The sequence below is a fragment of the Coregonus clupeaformis genome, unplaced genomic scaffold, assembly GCF_020615455.1.
Source record: "Coregonus clupeaformis isolate EN_2021a unplaced genomic scaffold, ASM2061545v1 scaf0030, whole genome shotgun sequence".
Classification (NCBI taxonomy): domain Eukaryota; kingdom Metazoa; phylum Chordata; class Actinopteri; order Salmoniformes; family Salmonidae; genus Coregonus; species Coregonus clupeaformis.
Genome location: NW_025533485.1, coordinates 154114 through 174674, shown reverse-complemented (window position 1 = coordinate 174674; position 20561 = coordinate 154114). Strand labels below are relative to the sequence as shown.

General features: G+C 45.9%; 1 protein-coding gene across 2 annotated transcripts in view; it reads left to right on the top strand.

Moving 5' to 3' along the window:
- Window positions 1-16340, top strand: part of LOC121555303 (junctophilin-1-like) — a 176936-nt gene extending 160596 nt beyond the window's left edge. Inside the window, exons 5-8 of one of the 2 annotated variants that reach the window (XR_005997874.2) lie at window positions 6819-7492; window positions 10462-10558; window positions 10716-10974; window positions 13463-16340. Coding sequence is in view for 1 of the 2 variants with exons in the window: in XM_041869128.2 (XP_041725062.2) it covers window positions 6819-7492; window positions 10462-10542 (755 nt within the window). In the remaining variant the exon portion in view is untranslated. Of the gene's footprint in view, window positions 1-6818; window positions 7493-10461; window positions 10559-10715; window positions 11040-13462 lie in introns of those variants that run through there. The other variant, XM_041869128.2, reaches the window with a different exon arrangement.
- The last annotated feature ends 4221 nt before the right edge of the window (window positions 16341-20561 follow it).

The following is a 20561-nucleotide window of genomic DNA, read 5'->3' as shown; positions in this document are numbered from 1 at the left end:
CACCCCCTCTCTCTCTCATCTAGTCATACTAACACCCACCCCCTCTCTCTCTCATCTAGTCATACTAACACCCACCCCCTCTCTCTCTCTCTCATCTAGTCATACTAACACCCACCCCCTCTCTCTCTCATCTAGTCATACTAACACCCCCCTCTCTCTCTCTCATCTAGTCATACTAACACCCACCCCCTCTCTCTCTCATCTAGTCATACTAACACCCCCCCCTCTCTCTCTCATCTAGTCATACTAACACCCCCCCCCCCTCTCTCTCTCTCATCTAGTCATACTAACACCCCACCTCTCTCTCTCATCTAGTCATACTAACACCCCCTCTCTCTCTCTCATCTAGTCATACTAACACCCCCCCTCTCTCTCTCATCTAGTCATACTAACACCCCCCCTCTCTCTCTCATCTAGTCATACTAACACCCACCCCCCCTCTCTCTCTCTCATCTAGTCATACTAACACCCACCCCCCCTCTCTCTCTCTCATCTAGTCATACTAAGTGGCACAAACCTGTGTTCATACAACAAAGAAACACACAAGGAGACACTTTCCCTATTATCTAACCAATACTCAGTTGAATACATAACACTGCAATGTAACAATGGGTCATTATTCCACAGTGTGCCTGAGAAGGCCTTTGGTGTTGTCATAGTAGCAGTTGAGAACCTGATGGGTCTGGACTGTAGCACCTCTTTATCTACCTAGTGATATGGGCTTCCTGAATGTTAAGAACAGAAAGATGGAGGGAGGGATGTATATGCAGATAGAGAGAGAGAGAGAGAGAGAAAGAGAGATGTAACTGCAAGATTGTCTCTCTTTCTCTCTCCCCTCTCTCTCTCTCTCTCTCTCTCTCTCTCTCTCTCCCTCCCTCTCGCTCTCTCTCTCTCCCCTCTCTCTTTCTATCTCCTCTCTCTCTCTTTCTCTCTCCCTCTCTCTTTCTCTCTCCTCTCTCTCTCTCTTTCTCTCTCTCTCTCTCTCTCTCTATCTCTCTCTCTCTCTCTCTCTCTCTCTCTCTCTCTCTCTCTCTATCTCTCTCTCTATCTCTCTATCTCTCTCTCTCTACTCCTTCTCTCACTCTCTCTCTCTCTCTCTATCTCTTCTCATCTCTCACTCCTCTCTCTCTTCTCTCTCTCTCTCTTTCTCTCTCCTCTCTCTCCTCTCTCTCTTTCCCTCTCTCCTCTCTCTCCTCGCTCTCCTCTCTCCCTACACTGTGCTGCACTGTACTTACAGTACATTTAGCTTGGGTGGTAGTTAAGGGTGGTAGTTAAGGGTTGTAGTTAAGTGTGGTAGTTAAGGATGGTGGTCAAGACGATTATTCTTAATAGTCCATTCTAGACAAATGAAACATGGAGCTTAATTATATACCATGTATATTTATCACATTCCATATCGATGTATCTACAGCATTATTAACATTACAGCAGATCTGTAACAGTAGCCTTTGTTGGGTTGGGTCTGCTACTGTGAATGCATGGTATGGCATCACAGAATGTGTTTGACCTCAAGCCAGTCCCTCCAGGATTCCGTGATTCTGCAATCGCATAATTCAATGCAAAATCAACCAATCAGCGCATATTATGCGAGAGCTCGCAATTTTGACCAATCCCCGCACTTTTAGCGCATTAAAAGTGTCCAATCAAAAGTGGGTTCGTAATTTTGACCAATTACTGCACTGTTACCATGGAAAATGGCCCAATCCAACCACACGTCAACAACGTTTTTTTTCCCCCTGGCCTGTCAGCGTATTCACGTGTGAAGATGATGGCTGATTGTTGATAGCTGATAGACAGTACAATGAACAGAAATCAATCTCATTTGCCAATAAAAATAACAGCTAAAGACCGTGCGAAACAATTTCCAAAATGTTTTACATGAAAGTGGGGGGGTGGGGAATCGTTTTGCACTCCGTTCAACGTTGTGCTGGAACTCAAGAGAAAGTCGACAATCAACAGTCACTTCGAAGCAGCAGAGCATATGAGAATGTCAGAACAGTTCCCACAGCAGCGGCAGATCACCATGACTGGAGTGGTAGCAGGGTAGACTGTGGCAGGCGCTGAAAGAATCAAGGTGAGTGGCGTTTTACTCAGACTTTTACTCCGCTGACCTTGGGTTTAGTAGGGTGGTCGGCACGCTGCTCTCCCCCAGTCTGTCTGTGGAGAGCGCTGCTCAAAGCACCGAGTGCCATTTGTCAGCTTTGCTGTTTTAAACTCTCTGTAAAACTTAATATGGGTCACGAAAGCACAATCTTTCTGGATTTTTTTTAGAAATGGTAATACTGTTTTAAAAGTACATATCAACCGCAATACTCTATTTTTACGTTTTCAGAAAAAAATCACAATCTCAAGTATTTTGAAGACAACTTGTGCGAAATAAATAGCGATCCTCAAATTGAAAGCAATTGATCAGCTTTGAATCTATTAGTTTTTTTTTTGAGAGAGAGTGTGAGTGGGAATGTGTTGGTAACAAGCCCCAAGCCTGATGGAGAGGAGAGGTGTGAGTGAGTGAATGTATGAGTGTATTATGACACACAGATATATATTTTATCTAATTAATTGGTGCAATTGTTATTTCTCAGATTTGTGAAGATTGGGTACGCACTTGCAGAGCAGTCAACATGCCCCTTTCCAAAAGTAATCACCCCTCAATGAGGCAATTTGTGAAGGAGAAAGTCATCAGTGGAGGTGACATCCCTGGATACCACCAGCTATAGGAAAATAACTTGGGAGATGTCTACCTGAAGGTGACGGAAGAACTCCAGCAACGTCTTGCAGGGAAGCCAGTGGCAGTCATCTTTGATTAAATTAAAAATTAAATTGGTCATTTAGCAGACGCTCTTATCCAGAGCGACTTACAGGAGCAATTTAGGGTTAAGTGCCTTGCTCAAGGGCACATCGACAGATTTTTCACCTGGTCGGCTCGGGGATTAGAACCAGCGACCTTTCGGTTACTGGCACAACGCTCTTACCCACTAAGCTACCTGCCGCCCTGAAGTTTGATGAAACTCCAACATTTGTTGTAAGCCGTGATGGCATTTCACAGTGAGTATAAGTAATATCTGTTATGTTTTTTTATTCCTTGTCATATACAGGTGTGTGGCCGAAGTGCACCACATTCTGGAGAGAAACTCCATGCTACAAGACCAAGAGCTGGTTCAGTCGCTGCAGATTCAGCCGAACCATCATGGCAGACGAGTGCAAAAGTCATCCTGCAGCTTCTCGACGTCTTCCAGAGCAGACGCCCCGTGACAACAAAGATCTTTCACTATTCAGAGGACTTGCAGATGAACATTGCAGCCAACAAAGAACTACAGTATGAGGCTTGTTCACACTACTTTGACGCAGTTGACGACTTGCCCGTTGCTGTGGAAAACAAAGATCTTGTTGAGCACTGTTGAAGAGGCATACAGCAATGCAGAGGAAAAACGTACGAAGTACATGTCAGATGGACAGCCTGCCATGGAGTTCCTCCAAGAAGTTAGGGTGTTTGATCCACGTTGCGTTTACAGAGTGTCCGGCTTCAAGGCTATTCCAGGTAAAGAGAGATGAACTGGATGCCTACATGACCAATGGAGGACCAGCAGCACTGAGAGCCACAGTGAGTGGGGTTGGTGGATTTGGATATCTTCTGGGATGGACTTCAAGAGAGACTTCCTGTGCTGTGCACCCTGGCCAAAACGCTACAAAGATGCAGTCTCAAACTCAGCTGTTGCTGAGCGAAGCAACAGTATCTACCAGCGGTCGGCGATCAACATCTGACAACAACCTACGAGCTTTGGTCTTCATGTACCACAACCAACGACTCCGCAGTGGAGCAATTGATATGGAGGAGGATAGGGAGGATGAAATGGATGATTACATTGAGATATAGGCCTAGATGAGCTTGGCCCTTGGTCACACCCCACCTCTCATTATGTTCAGAAAAAGGGCTGTGTTTGTTCAAAAAAAGAAACAGCCCAAAAGAGCACTTTGTCTCTAATTGTTTTCATGGAAGATGAATTTGAGATATAATCTGTCTTAATTGCAGATTGGACCCCAGGAGTTTCTTTTGTCCAAGTTTAATCTTTTATAGTACCTACAGATTATGGGGGAATGTGTGAGAGTGTGATTTGAAGGAGTCAGGCGCAGGAGGGTAAATCACAGAATACAGAGTTTATTCCGCAGGACACAGTTACGCTGGATAGCGTCAACAGCACAGGGCGTAATACAGGCGCACTGGAACACAATACAGGCACACGGGGAGAAATAACCCCGGCAATACAACGTATGGGTAGCTCAACCGAGCTACACTCATCTTCACATAAAACAATCACCCACAAGGACAAGGGGCAGAGGGAACACTTATACACGTACTAATGAGGGGATATGAACCAGGTGTGTGTAATTGACAAGACAAGACAAATGGAATGATGAGATATGGAGTGGCAGTGGCTAGAAGGCCGGTGACGACGAACGTCGAAGCCTGCCCGAACAAGGAGAGGAGGCAGCTTCCGAAATTCTAAATAATTAATTAATTAATCAATTCAAAATAAAGAGAGAAAAAGAGTGGCCTACAAAGGGGAACGAAGCTCCCGGAGGCATGAAGCCTCTGAGCTAGCTTCCACACCTTTTTTGTTCAGAAAAAGATCTGATTGTTCAGGAAAATAAACAATATTGAGCACTTTGAATGTTTCTAATTGTTTTTTGTATTATGGATTCTGCTTAAAATCGTCCTGAGCACACATGACTTTTTATTGCTTTTTATGAAATTAACATGAAGAAAAAAAAACATCGCAAAGTATATCGCAGAATTTCAGAAATGCTGCCGCAAATTCAAGCATTTTTGGCCGCCGAAATTACAAAAGAATGTCACGGAATCCTGGAGGGACTGTCAAGCTACAGTACCAGTCAAAAGTTTGGACACACCTACTCATTCCAGGGTTTTTCTTTATTTTTATTATTTTTCTACATTCAAGACTGTTGGAAAAGCATTCCAGGTGAAGCTGGTTGAGAGAATGCCAAGAGTGTGAAACGCTGTCATCAAGGCAAAGGGTGGCTATTTGAAGATTCTCAAATATAAAATATACTTTGATTTGTTTAACACTTTTTTGGTTACTACATGATTCCATATGTGTTATTTCATAGTTTTGATACCTTCAATATTATTCTACAATGTCGAAAATGGTAAAAAATAAATAAAAACCCTTGAATGAGTAGGTGTGTCCAAACGTTTGACTGGTAGTGTATGTATCACCTTGTCTTGCACCAGGCACAAACGGATGCATAACCTCACTAAATGACTCACTAAACGATTCACTAAGTTACTCCCTAAATGACTCTTTGAATCAAATATAGATCTGTCTTATCAGCTCCTTCAAAGCTGAAATGAAGTATGATTAGAAGTGAAGTATGGTTAGAAGTGAAGTATGTTTAGAAGTGAAGTATGATTAGAAGTGAAGTATGGTTAGAAGTGAAGTATGATTAGAAGTGAAGTATGATTAGAAGTGAAGTATGGTTAGAAGTGAAGTATGATTAGAAGTGAAGTATGATTAGAAGTGAAGTATGGTTAGAAGTGAAGTATGATTAGAAGTGCTCTGCTGTTGGTCTACACTGAGTGGACAAAACATTAGGAACACCTCTTTCTATGACATAGACTGACCAGGTGAACCCAGGTGAAAGCTATGATCCCTTATTGATGTCACTTGTTAAATCCACTTCAATCAGTGTCGATGAAGGGAATGAGACAGGTTAAAGAAGGATTTCTAAGCCTGGAGACAATTGTGACATGGGATTGTGTATGTGTGCCATTCAGAGGGTGAATGGGCAAGACAAAATATTTAAGTGCCTTTGAACAGGGTATGGTAGTAGGTGCCAGGCGCACCGGTTGGAGTGTATCAAGAACTGCAACGCTGCAGGTTTTCGAATTTCGGAAGGGGGGACATTTGGCCATAAACTTGCCTGTAAATTGCAAAGAGAGAGGATGGAGCTGTCCACTCTTTTCTTAAAACGAATGGAGGCAGAATTTAATCGAGCATTTGACCCATTACGCAAGACTTTAGTTCTCGGTTAACTGTTCTACTAATCTAGACAGGAGCAGTGGATAGCAGATAGCTGAGCTCTGTTCTATTCTCCTAATCTGGGTTCTTGGACAGTGGCTGGCTTGCTGGCGGGGTCACAGATCACATGATCTGGCACTCTGGGAGGGATTTGTAAACGTTCATGTCATCGCTGGTTCCTCCGAGCCTCTCTTTAATGGGACATTTGTGTATGGGGGGTGTTCATTAAGCATTTAGTGTATGTGTGTGTCTGTGTGTGCGTGTGTTCGTGTGCACGCGTGTGTGTGTGGATGTGTATTTGTGTGTGCGTGTGTATGTATGCGTATATTTGTGTGTGTACTTATGTGTGTGTGTGTGTGTGTGTGTGTGTGTGTGTGTGTTACGTGTGTGTGTGTGTGTGTGTGCGTGTGTGTGTGTGTGTGTGTGCGTGTGTATGTACGTGTGTGTGTGTGTGTATGTGTGTGTGTGTGTGTGTGTATGTACATGTGTGTGTGTGTGCGTGTGTATGTACGTGTGTGTGTGTGTATGTGTTTGTGTGTGTGTGTGTGTGTACGTGTATGTGTGTGCGTGTGTATGTACGTGTGTGTGTTTGTGTGTGTGCCTATAGTTATGTATCTGTGTCTTGTTTTCACCAGATTAATGATTGATCAAATCAAATCAAAGATTCATGTGTGCACCCCACTGCCACCTCAGATATTTCATACACCTTTCCTACATATTACATGTAAGAGGCTGTTAATTGCATAAACATGAGTTGTGTCTCTTTCTGTCTCCCCATAGGTCCTGACTATATCATGCAGGCGTTCATGGAGCCAGTGGAGATCCCCAAGGACCCCCCCTGCCCCGCCCCTCCCCCCTCGCCCCACAGCAAGAAGAGACAGCACAGCAACAGCATCCCCACCCCCGCCTCCCGCAAGACCAGCAAAGACGAATCATCACACAGCCGCAAGGTCAGCAAAGAGGAGAAGTCGGGCCTTAAGATCAGCAAGGACGAACGGTCGAGCAGGAAGTTGAGTAAAGAGGAGAGGGTGTCCATCGCTGCCGAGCGGCCCACAGCTGCTTCTCCCTCTTCCCAGGTAATATACCAGGAGGCTCCAGCTCCAGCCGAACCCCACAAGGCCCCGGAGCCTAGCCCCACCAACGCACCACTTCCCCAGGCTGCTGCTCCACAGACGGTGGTGGGTCCTGGTAATGGAATGGGTCAGCTCCACTCTCAGTACCATAGCTACTACGTCAAAGCCCCCTCCAGGGGGCCCCTGCCCCCGGATCCCGAGCCCGAGGAGGACGAGGAGCCCAGTCAGCTGACCCTGGCCAGGATGGCCCCGCCGCCCCCCAAGCCGACGCCCACCAGCGAGCCGAGCAAACTCAGGAAGCAGGATTGGCTGAAACCAAAGAGCCTGGCGGAGACCAAGCAGGCCAGTATGGAGACGGCTGAGGGGCAGGAGGACGCAAATGTAAGTAGAGGACAGGATACGTATGGATCAAGCGTCTCAGACTAGGAGTGCTGATCTAAGTTCAGTTTAGCCTTTTAGATTATAATGAATCAGACTGCATGGACAGAGAGGCCCCGATCCTAGATCAGCCCTACTACTATGAGATGCTTGATACATACAGAGGAGAGAGAGAAAGGTGGAAAGGCAGTGTGAAGTATCTGTTTCTTTTTCTCATATCTACCCCTACCTAATCACTAAGCTACCCCATATCTACCCCTACCTAATCACTAAGCTACCCCATATCTACCCCTACCTAATCACTAAGCTACCCCATATCTACCCCTACCTAATCACTAAGCTACCCCATATCTACCCCTACCTAATCACTAAGCTACCCCATATCTACCCCTACCTAATCACTAAGCTACCCCATATCTACCCCTACCTAATCACTAAGCTACCCCATATCTACCCCTACCTAATCACTAAGCTACCCCATATCTACCCCTACCTACTACCAAGCTACCCCATATCTACCCCTAACTACCACCAAGCTACCCCATATCTACCCCTACCTAATCACTAAGCTACCCCATATCTACCCCTCCCTAATCACTAAGTTACCCCATATCTACCCCTACCTAATCACCAAGCTACCCCATATCTACCCCTACCTACCACCAAGCTACCCCATATCTACCCCTACCTAATCACTAAGTTACCCCATATCTACCCCTACCTAATCACTAAGTTACCCCATATCTACCCCTCCCTAATCACTAAGTTACCCCATATCTACCCCTACCTAATCACCAAGCTACCCCATATCTACCCCTACCTAATCACTAAGTTACCCCATATCTACCCCTACCTAATCACCAAGCTACCCCATATCTACCCCTACCTAATCACTAAGTTACCCCATATCTACCCCTCCCTAATCACTAAGTTACCCCATATCTACCCCTACCTAATCACTAAGTTACCCCATATCTACCCCTACCTAATCACCAAGCTACCCCATATCTACCCCTACCTAATCACTGTTACCCCATATCTACCCCTACCTACCACCAAGCTACCCCATATCTACCCCTACCTAATCACTGTTACCCCATATCTACCCCTCCCTAATCACTGCTACCCCATATCTACCCCTACCTAATCACTGTTACCCCATATCTACCCCTAGCTAATCACTGTTACCCCATATCTACCCCTACCTAATCACTGTTACCCCATATCTACCCCTCCCTAATCACTGTTACCCCATATCTACCCCTACCTAATCACCAAGCTACCCCATATCTACCCCTACCTAATCACTAAGCTACCCCATATTTACCCCTACCTAATCACCAAGCTACCCCATATCTACCCCTACCTAATCACTGTTACCCCATATCTACCCCTCCCTAATCACTGTTACCCCATATCTACCCCTACCTAATCACTAAGTTACCCCATATCTACCCCTACCTAATCACCAAGCTACCCCATATCTACCCCTACCTAATCACCAAGCTACCCCATATCTACCCCTACCTAATCACTGTTACCCCATATCTACCCCTCCCTAATCACTGTTACCCCATATCTACCCCTCCCTAAGCACTAAGTTACCCCATAGCCACCCCTACCTAATCACTAAGTTACCCCATATATACCCCTACCTAATCACCAAGCTACCCCATATCTACCCCTACCTAATTACCAAGCTACCCCATATCTACCCCTACCTAACACCGAGCTACCCCATATCTACCCCTACCTAATTACCGAGCTACCCCATAGCTACCCCTACCTAATCACCAGCTACCCCTACCTAATTACCAAGCTACCCCATAGCTACCCCTACCTAATCACCAGCTACCCCTACCTAATTACCGAGCTACCCCATATCTACCCCTACCTAATCACCAGCTACCCCTACCTAATTACCAAGCTACCCCATAGCTACCCCTACCTAATCACCAAGCTACCCCTACCTAATTACCGAGCTACCCCCATATCTACCCCTACCTAATCACCAGCTACCCCTACCTAATTACCAAGCTACCCCCATAGCTACCCCCTACCTAATCACCAAGCTACCCCTACCTCATTACCGAGCTACCCCATATCTACCCCTACCTAATCACCAGCTACCCCTACCTAATCACCAAGCTACCCCATAGCTACCCCTACCTAATCACCAGCTACCCCTACCTAATTACCAAGCTACCCCATATCTACCCCTACCTAATCACCCAGCTACCCCTACCTAATCACCAAGCTACCCCATAGCTACCCCTACCTAATCACCAGCTACCCTACCTAATTACCAAGCTACCCCATATCTACCCCTACCTAATCACCCAGCTACCCCTACCTAATTACCAAGCTACCCCATAGCTACCCCTACCTAATCACCAGCTACCCCTACCTAATTACCGAGCTACCCCATAGCTACCCCTACCTAATCACCAAGCTACCCCTACCTAATTACCGAGCTACCCCATATCTACCCCTACCTAATCACCAGCTACCCCTACCTAAATACCAAGCTACCCCATAGCTACCCCTACCTAATCACCAGCTACCCCTACCTAATTACCGAGCTACCCCATAGCTACCCCTACCTAATCACCAGCTACCCCTACCTAATTACCGAGCTACCCCATATCTACCCCTACCTAATCACCAGCTACCCCTACCTAATTACCGAGCTACCCCATAGCTACCCCTACCTAATCACCAAGCTACCCCTACCTAATTACCTAGCTACCCCTACCTAATCACCAGCAACCCTACCTAATTACCAAGCTACCCCATATCTACCCCTACCTAATTACCAAGCTACCCCATAGCTACCCCAGTGACTATGTTGCGATAGTTATAAATGAGGTTGCATTGAAATTATTGTTATTTATCTGTGAAGAGATTATGTGCATAATTCTGGGATGTGTTGAGTGCTGTTTCTCCTAACTCTCCTTTCCGTTGTCTTGCAGGCTCCTAACTCTATCCTGGTTGCTATGGTGATGCTGTTGAATATCGGCCTAGCCATCATATTCGTCCACTTCCTGACATGATGGTCCTGTGTCTCAGGTAACCTCTTTTTACATCTACAAATAAAAACAACCACACAACATGTTTGCTACGTCCCTAAAGAGCAGGCCTGATGATGACTTTCTGTGAGTTATACAGTCCAATCAGTTTATAACTAATCAATGAAACCCCATCTGAACTGTGTTTGACCCCTCAGTGATGCCATGGCAACTGGTGCAGTTGCGTTGCCGGCCTTTAAAAATCAAAATGGCGGCTGTCAGACTCGGGGGCGGCCGCAGGAGTTTGGGAAACAGCTGTTTGACACAGGAGAGAAACAGAAGAGGCAGGAGAGAAGGACCCGCAGCCTGTCCTGGGTCGTCCACATCCCTGCCAGATCATAATACTCTCCTCTGGAGCCTGTGAAAGAACAAACTGACATGTCTGAGGGAGATAGTAAAAACACTACAACAGAAAACGTAAACACACACACACACACACACATACACACACACACACACACACACACACACACATACACACACAGGAATAAATTAAGTAATTGAAAAACACATGTCTGCTGACCCAACCAGTGAGCTCTCTGCTCGTGCATGGCCACTCCTTCTGTCTGTCCTTCTGTCCTGTCCTTCTGTCTGTCCTTCTGTCCTGTCCTTCTGTCTGTCCTTCTGTCTGTCATTCTGCCTGTCCTGTCTGTCCTTCTGTCCTTCTGTCTGTCCTTCTGTCCTTCTGTCCTGTCCTTCTGTCCTGTCCTTCTGTCCTGTCCTTCTGTCCTGTCATGTCCTTCTGTCCTGTCCTTCTGTCTGTCCTTCTGTATGTCCTTCTGTCTGTCCTTCTGTCCTGTCCTTCTGTCTGTCCTTCTGTCCTGTCCTTCTGTCTGTCCTTCTGTCTGTCTTTCTGCCTGTCCTTCTGCCATTCCTTCTGCCCTGTCCTTCTGTCTGTCCTTCTGCCTGTCCTTCTGCCTGTCCTTCTGTCCTTCTGTCTGTGGTTCTGTCCTTCTGCCTGTCCTTCTGCTTGTGGTTCTGTCCTTCTGCCTGTCCTTCTGTCTGTCCTTCTGCCTGTCCTTCTGCCTGTTTTTCTGCCTGTGGTTCTGTCCTGTCCTTCTGTCTGTCCTTCTGTCCTGTCCTTCTGCCTGTCCTTCTGCCTGTCCTTCTGTCTGTCCTTCTGCCTGTCCTTCTGCCTGATATTCTGCCTGTCCTTCTGTCTGTGGTTCTGTCCTGTCCTTCTGCCTGTCCTTCTGCATGTGGTTCTGTCTGTGGTTCTGTCCTTCTGCTTGTCCTTCTGTCTGTGGTTATGTCCTTCTGCCTGTCCTTCTGTCTGTGGTTCTGTCCTGTACTTCTGCCTGTCCTTCTGTCTGTGGTTCTGTCCTTCTGACTGTCGTTCTTTCTGTGGTTTTGTCCTTCTGCCTGTCCCTTCTGTCTGTGGTTCTGTCTGTGGTTCTGTCCTGTCCTTCTGCCTGTCCTTCTGTCTGTGATTCTGTCCTTCTGCCTGTCGTTCTGTCTGTGGTTCTGTCCTTTTGCCTGTCCCTTCTGTCTGTGGTTCTGTCCTGTCCTTCTGCCTGTCCTTCTGTCTGTTCTTCTGCCTGTCCTTCTGCATGTGGTTCTGTCCTTCTGCCTGTCCTTCTGCATGTGGTTCTGTCTGTGGTTCGGTCCTTCTGCCTGTCCTTCTGTCTGTGGTTATGTCATGTCCTTCTGCCTGTCCTTCCGTCTGTGGTTCTGTCCTGTACTTCTGCCTGTCCTTCTGTCTGTGGTTCTGTCCTTCTGCCTGTCGTTCTGTCTGTGGTTCTGTCCTTCTGCCTGTCCCTTCTGTCTGTGGTTCTGTCTGTGGTTCTGTCTGTCCTTCTGTCCTGTCCTTCTGTCTGTCCTTCTGTCTGTCCTTCTGTCTGTCATTCTGCCTGTCCTTCTGTCTGTCTTTCTGTCCTCTGTCTGTTCTTCTGTCTGTCCTTCTGTCCTGTCCTTCTTTTTGTCCTTCTGTCCTGTCCTTCTGTCCTGTACTTCTGTCATGTCCTTCTGTATGTCCTTCTGCCTGTCCTTCTGTCCTGTCCTTCTGTCCTGTCCTTCTGTCTGTCTTTCTGCCTGTCCTTCTGCCTGTCCTTCTGCCCTGTCCTTCTGCCTGTCTTTCTGCCTGTCCTTCTGCCTGTCCTTCTGCCATTCCTTCTGCCCTGTCCTTCTGCCTGTCCTTCTGTCCTTCTGTCTGTCCTTCTGCCTGTCCTTCTGCCTGTCCTTCTGTCTGTGGTTCTGTCCTTCTGCCTGTCCTTCTGCTTGTGGTTCTGTCCTTCTGCCTGTCCTTCTGTCTGTCCTTCTGCATGTCCTTCTGTCTGTCCTTCTGCCTGTCCTTCTGTCTGTCCTTCTGCCTGTCCTTCTGTCCTGTCCTTCTGCCTGTTTTTCTGCCTGTGGTTCTGTCCTGTCCTTCTGCCTGTCCTTCTGTCCTGTCCTTCTGCCTGTCCTTCTGTCTTTCCTTCTGCCTGTCCTTCTGTCTGTCCTTCTGCCTGTCCTTCTGCCTGTCCTTCTGCCTGTCCTTCTGTCTGTGGTTCTGTCCTGTCCTTCTGCCTATCCTTCTGCATGTGGTTCTGTCTGTGGTTCTGTCCATCTGCCTGTCCTTCTGTCTGTGGTTCTGTCCTGTCCTTCTGCCTGTCCTTCTGTCTGTGGTTCTGTCCTGTACTTCTGCCTGTCCTTCTGTCTGTGGTTCTGTCCTTCTGCCTGTCGTTCTGTCTGTGGTTCTGTCCTTCTGCCTGTCCCTTCTGTCTGTCGTTCTGTCTGTGGTTCTGTCCTGTCCTTCTGCCTGGTCTTCTGTCTGTGGTTCTGTCCTTCTGCTTGTCCTGTCCTTCTGCCTGTCCTGGCAGGGACACAGAGGGACTGACTGACTTTAACTGGGCCAGTGTGGAGATGCACTTTTAGATGACAGGAGCTAACAGCTGCCTTACTGTTTCACTCTCTGACGTTTCGATAGGGAGATGTGAGCACCGCGAGGCCAGAGGACTGAGTTGCAGAGAGGTGCACGTTCCAACATTCCCACGTACTGAGGTTCTAAGGTTCTAGTGTTCTGAGGTTCTAAGGTTCTAGTGTTCTGAGGTTCTAAGGTTCTAGTGTTCTGAGGTTCTAACCACCCCTTGCTGAAGGAAAGTGGATGTACCGAACATTAACCATCAGTGCTAGCACGGTCACTCGCCAGTCTTACTCTGTTAACCAATTACCATCCATCTAGCTCATCCCTCTAGCGCCTCCCACCTTTACCCAGGAGACAAAGCTTTGACACTTTCACTCCCGATGCATGGAAATGTTTTGATGACGTGTGTTTTTGTTGGAGCTTCAGGGCTTGTGTCAATTACGTCCGCTTTTTGCCAACATCTGCGGTTGTTCTGACGGTGTTGGAGGTGGAACTCCATTAGAGCTGTCAAATCCACGAATGGCTCCCGGTATTATAGCTAAAGCGGACATTGCCATTGGCTGCACGGAGTCGCATTAACAGAAATCCCATGCAGCCTTGTTTACAAGTTCAAACACTAGAATGTGAGATGTGATCTACACCTCCATTACGATGATAGAAATCCTCATTATTTTGTTGAATGATTTTTCAATTTGAGCGTAATTATTTCTATATAGCCTACACTTCCTCCTTCTGAACTTCTAACGGGAGTGGAACGGGTGTCGCTTCATGACACTGATCAAGAGCAGCTGCTCACCGATTTGACCGCTCCGACCCAGTTCCACCTCCGACACCACCAAAACATCAGCTATGCGGGTGTCGGCTGTTGCCGGTTAACGCTTGATCTGATTGAGTCTAGGCCTTCGTTTTAGATTTTAGTTTTCTTTTTGTTGGTTACCTGCAGTCGTAGACGTGTAGTTAAGAAAAAGGTAAACTAATATTGATTGTCATTGACAAGAGTAATTTTATTTTGGTATCATGAATAAATATCGTAACGATTCTATTCCTTCATAATGAGAAAATGATATCCTCATTTTATTAAATGTGCAATATGATTTATTTTTTAAAAAGACGGATTATATATTTTGCCAACAAAGGGTCTAGTCTATTGAGCATTTTAACTGTTGTGAAAATCTGCTTCTGTTATTTTATCATAAAACAGGAAAAATTAGCATAATCTGAATAGATGAGGCAGGGAGATTAACAGTAGGATTTGAGGAAGGAAGCGACACTGTAGCAAGCCTTAGCTCTATGTGACTGAAGGATGAAAAGTCTTATAAATTATGTCATTTATTCAATCCAAAAGATTAACTATTATTATTAGACAATTGTGTATGGGATTTACTTTGATTCTTCTTCTCTGCTTTCAATATTAAAACCACTAAGCTGTAAACAGGAAGTTAAGCAGTTGTCTGGGTTTAGTCAAATAAAAGAAACCTGTTGTTATTGTGATAAGGGACTAAAGTCCTCTTGCATGTCAGTGAGACTGATGAGAATGAACTTCCTGGATTGATTATCAGAACTAGAATTGATTCTAGAATTGATTCTATTAATTCTCAGAACTAGAACTGATTCTAGAATTGATTCTATTGATTCTAAGAAGAAAGTTGGTGTAGAATTTATTCAGGTTGAATTCAGGGGATAATATGTGGTACCTATGGTTATGTGGTTAGGAGTAATGCCTTTAAAAAAAATCTTGAACAGTCCTACTGTTTGTTTACCTCAGAAGAAGATGAGGAAGAGGGGGGCCTCATTAAGAGATGAAGGATGTGTCTTAATTGTGTTGTGTACGGAGTGACCTGACTGTTGCAATCAAAAAGAGGTGATTTATAAAACTTGCCACTACATTGTAACTGTTAGTCTTTGTTGCAGGAACAGCATGATTATTATTTTAATTTTTATGGAGTACGTATATAAATAACATTTGCTGTTATCCACTTCAAAGATTATGTATTTATATGTTCATCATACATGTTTTGAGTATTTTGGTCTTTGTGAAAAAGGGCCTGAAAAGTGGAAAGATCTTTGTTTTTTGTAATTTCATTTATGGCATCCTACTAGTTTGCATGGTCTATTGACGAAACACTTGATACAAGAGCCAGTATGAAGTGCTGTACTTTGAGAGACTCCAAGCCTCTTCTGACATTGACTGGTCTGTGGATTCTGATTGGTCCTACAGTGTTCATGTCAAGTGCAATCCACCACAATAGAACACATTTATAGCAAAGAAACGATGAAACATTTCTAACCATAAAACATGTTATTTTTTTCAAAGCAACTTTGCATTGTGTTGAATCTGTCTCGTTGATGTATGAACCACACCCAATGTACTGCAGTTTGCTATACACCTACCTGACAATATAACAACCCTTCTCATTGGAGATCCATTTCCTTCCTGCCTTTTCCCTCCGTTTTCACAGAGCAGGGTGAGAGCCGTAATCTACGAGGAGTTAAAACAGGAAGTACTTGGGATATTTTTTTTAAAGCAACGTTGCATATTGGAAACCTTTTATATATAGAATATATACTATTTGTAAGGATTTCTACAGAGTACAATCCAGAAACGGGTATAAATTGATATTTTTCTAACGATTTGCACACCTGTATTTTGACAATGATAAAATATATATAAGGATAATATAAGGATATAACATGTTTGTTTTTGGGTATTGTAATGCACATACGGTAACATTTTATGAAAATCCTTATTTCTAATGGGTTGTAGGAGTTGATGTATCATTTGGGGGAGGACGCAAGATGCTGGTTATACTTGTTTTGACTGTTTTATCAAATGATGAGGAACTGTGTGAGACTTCTCAAAGTATGGCGTCACCCCACTGATTTGTGCAGTCTTTTGGAGATGTATTTGTGTGTATAACAATAAAGAAGTTATGCCCCTGTACACTGTCCATCTCTGGTTGATTGTGTCTTTGTTGCTTCAATACTTGATCGCGATCGTTACCGGAAGACACGGACCAAGGCGCAGCGTGATAAGCGTACATCTTTATTTGTACTAAACTCACGACAAAAACAACAAACAAAACGATACGTGAAGTCCTAGGTTAACACCAAAACAAACCTTACGGAACAAGATCCCACAATTAACTGGTGCCAACAGGCTGCCTAAGTATGGTCCCCAATCAGAGACAACGAGCTACAGCTGCCTCTGATCGGGAACCACCCTGGCCAACATAGATCTAAATGATCTAGAACAAAAACATAGAAAAACTAAACATAGAAAAGTCCACACCCTGGCTCAACATTTAAGAGTCCCCAGAGCCAGGGCGTGACAGTACCACCCCCCAAAGGCGCGGACTGCGACCGCGCCACACAAACACAACAGGATAGTGGCCGGGTGGGCATTCCGCCTCGGAGGCGGATCCGGCTCCGGGCGTGACCACCACTCTCTCTCCACCCCCCCATTGCGCCCCTGGTCTGGTCTGGCCCCGCTGGCCGGAGCTGGACTGGACACCGGTGGAGCGGATTGCTCTGGCTCCGGAGTGGATCCGCTGACTGGAGTTGGACCGGACCCCGGTGGAGCGGATTGCTCTGGCTCCGGAGTGGAGCAGCTGACCGGTGCCGGACCAGGCACCGGTGGAACAGGCAAGGGCCGTGCCGGACTGGCTTGGTGCGGGGAGCAGGAACAGGCCGGGCTGGACTGGGAACACGCACCATTGGCTTGGTGCGGGGAGCCGGAACAGGCCGGGCTGGACTGGGAACACGCACCACTGGCTTGGTGCGGGGAGCCGGAACGGGCCAGGCTGGACTGGGAACATGCACCACTGGCTTGGTGCGGGGAGCCGGTAAGGGCCGGGCCGGACTGTGGAGTCGGACTGGAGGTCTGGAGCGGAGAGCTGACAGAACCCGTCCTGGCTGAATGCCTATTTCCACACAATATGTGTGAGGCATCAACACAGGACGTACAGGGCTGTGCACTCGTACTGGCGCTACCGCACGTGGCACTGGCGCAGGATATACGGGACCGAGGAGGGGTACTGGAGGCCACGAGCGTTGAGCCGGCACACCCCGTCCTGGCTGCATGCCCACCTTTGCACGACACGTGCGTGGTGCTAGCACGGGACGTACAGGACTGTGCCGGAACACTCGCGGCACAGTACGTGGCTCCGCATAACACGGAGCCTGCCCAGTCACACGCTTCCTAGCCTGAGTACGGGGAGTTGGCTCTGCTCTACCTCTAGGCTCCACCAACCACCCTTTTAGCCCCCCCCCAAAAAATTATTGGGGCTGTCTCTCGGGCTTCCTCCTTTGCCGGTACCCTCTGCGTTGCCGCTGCTCCTCTCTGTAGCGCGCCTCCACAGTCTCCTCCCAAGGACGGCGATCCATTGCGGCCTGGATCTCTTCCCAAGTCCAGGATCCCTTCCTGTCCAGGATCTCCTCCCAAGTCCAGGCTGTCTGTTCCTGGACACGCTGCTTGGTCCTCCTTTGGTGGGATCTTCTGTCACGATCGTTACCGGAAGACACGGACCAAGGCGCAGCGTGATAAGCGTACATCTTTATTTGTACTAAACTCACGACAAAAACAACAAACAAACGATACGTGAAGTCCTAGGTTAACACCAAAACAAACCTTACGGAACAAGATCCCACAATTAACTGGTGCCAACAGGCTGCCTAAGTATGGTCCCCAATCAGAGACAATGAGCTACAGCTGCCTCTGATTGGGAACCACCCTGGCCAACATAGAACTAAACGATCTAGAACAAAAACATAGAAAAACTAAACATAGAAAAATCCACACCCTGGCTCAACATTTAAGAGTCCCCAGAGCCAGGGCGTGACAGTACTCCTGTACATTGGAATGTGTCTTGGATTACACATCGGAGGCCTTAGAATGTGTCTTGGATTAGACATTGGAGGCCTTAGTATGTGTCTTGGATTAGACATCGGAGGCCTTAGTATGTGTCTTGGATTAGACATCGGAGGCCTTAGAATGTGTCTTGGATTAGACATTGGAGGCCTTAGAATGTGTCTTGGATTAGACATCGGAGGCCTTAGAATGTGTCTTGGATTAGACATCGGAGGCCTTAGAATGTGTCTTGGATTACACATCGGAGGCCTTAGAATGTGTCTTGGATTACACATCGGAGGCCTTAGAATGTGTCTTGGATTAGACATTGGAGGCCTTAGAATGTGTCTTGGATTACACATCGGAGGCCTTAGAATGTGTCTTGGATTAGACATCGGAGGCCTTAGAATGTGTCTTGGATTACACATCGGAGGCCTTAGAATGTGTCTTGGATTACACATCGGAGGCCTTAGAATGTGTCTTGGATTAGAGAGGGGAGAGGGGAGATGGGGAGAGGGGAGATGGGGAGAGGGGGGAGAGGAGAGGGGAGAGGGGGAGGGGGAGATGGGGAGAGGGGGAGAGGAGAGGGGGAGAGGGGGGAGAGGAGGGGAGAGGGGGAGAGAAGGAGAGACAGGTGGGAGGAAGGTGTAGTATGGAAGAGCATAGTACTCAAAATGAATAAATAAAATAATACATCATTAAATATAAGATTTTATTTTTTTATTATTCAATAATAAGTGCTGTACTCAAAATGAAATATATAAATACATTCATTTATAAATGGGGGAACAAATCATACCACATACTCTGAATTAAATTAAAAGAGACATTAAATAAATAATTCAAGAATAAGTGCTGCATTATTATGAAATATTTTTTCATGTTACTTTTCAAAATAATGTTACCATATTTAATTTCATAATAATACAATCTATTTCCCAATTACGTTTTTCATCAGAATACTTATCATTTCATAATGGTGCTTTATCAAATGATGTATGTATTTCATTACATGGCCACTCTTTCCATAATTGCAAGGGATATGTCAATCAATGCAAGTGGGCAGGGTCAAGTAGGTAATTGGTTCAAAGCCCTTCAACAAGATTGGAAGGCAAAATTAGTGGCAAATATAATGCTTTTAGTTTTTTAAATATTTAGGACCACTTATTTCTTGCCACCCATTCTGAAACTGACTGCAGGTCTTTGTTAAGTGTTGCAGTGATGTCACTCGCTGTAGTAGCTGACGTGTATAGTGTTGAGTCATCCGCACACATAAACAGACCGGCTTTACTCAGAGCCAGGGGCAGGTCATTAGTAAAGATTGAAAAGAGTAAGGGGCCTAGACAGCTGCCCTGCGGAATGCCTGATTCTACCTGGATTATGTTTGAGAGGCTTCCATTAAAGAACACCCTCTGTGTTCTGTTAGACAGGTAACTCTCAATCCACAATATAGCTGGGGGTGTAAATGTCAAAAGCCGCACTGAGGTCTAACAAAACAGCTTCCACAATCTTTTTTTATCAATTTCTCTCAGCCAATCATCAGTCATTTGTGTAAGTGCCATCCATGTTGAATGCCCTTCCCTATAAGAGTGCTGAAAGTCTGTTGTTAATGTATTTACTGTAAAAGAGCACTGTATCTGGTCAAACACAATTTTCAAAAGTTTACTAAGGGTTGGTAACAGCCAGATTGTTTAGCTATTTGAGCCAGTAAAGGGTGCTTTACTACTCTTGGGTAGCGGAATGACTTTTGCTTCCCTCCAGGCCTGAGGGCACACACTTTTTTGTAAGCTTCAAAGCTTTTTACTATCATTCTTAATGTCATTTATCTTTGTTTCATAGTGTAGTTTCTTCTTCTTTTTGTTATGTTTAGTAACATGCCAATCGGTTGTGCAGCTAGACTTATTCGCCATTCCTTTTGCCTCATCCCTCTCAACCATAAACATTTTTCAATTCCTCATCAACCATTTTTACAGTCATTTTCTTCCAACTTTGAGGCATGCTTATTACATTTACATTTACATGTACGTCATTTAGCAGACGCTCTTATCCAGAGCGACTTACAAATTGGTGCATTCACCTTATAGCCAGTGGGACAACCACTTTACAATATGTTTTTTCTTTTTTCTCTTTTTTTAAATTTTTTTATTCTTTCTTTCTTTGGGGGGTAAGGGCGTTTATCCTATCCCAGGTATTCCTTAAAGAGGTGGGGTTTCAAGTGTCTCCGGAAGGTGGTGAGTGACTCCGCTGTCCTGGCGTCGTGAGGGAGCTTGTTCCACCATTGGGGTGCCAGAGCAGCGAACAGTTTTGACTGGGCTG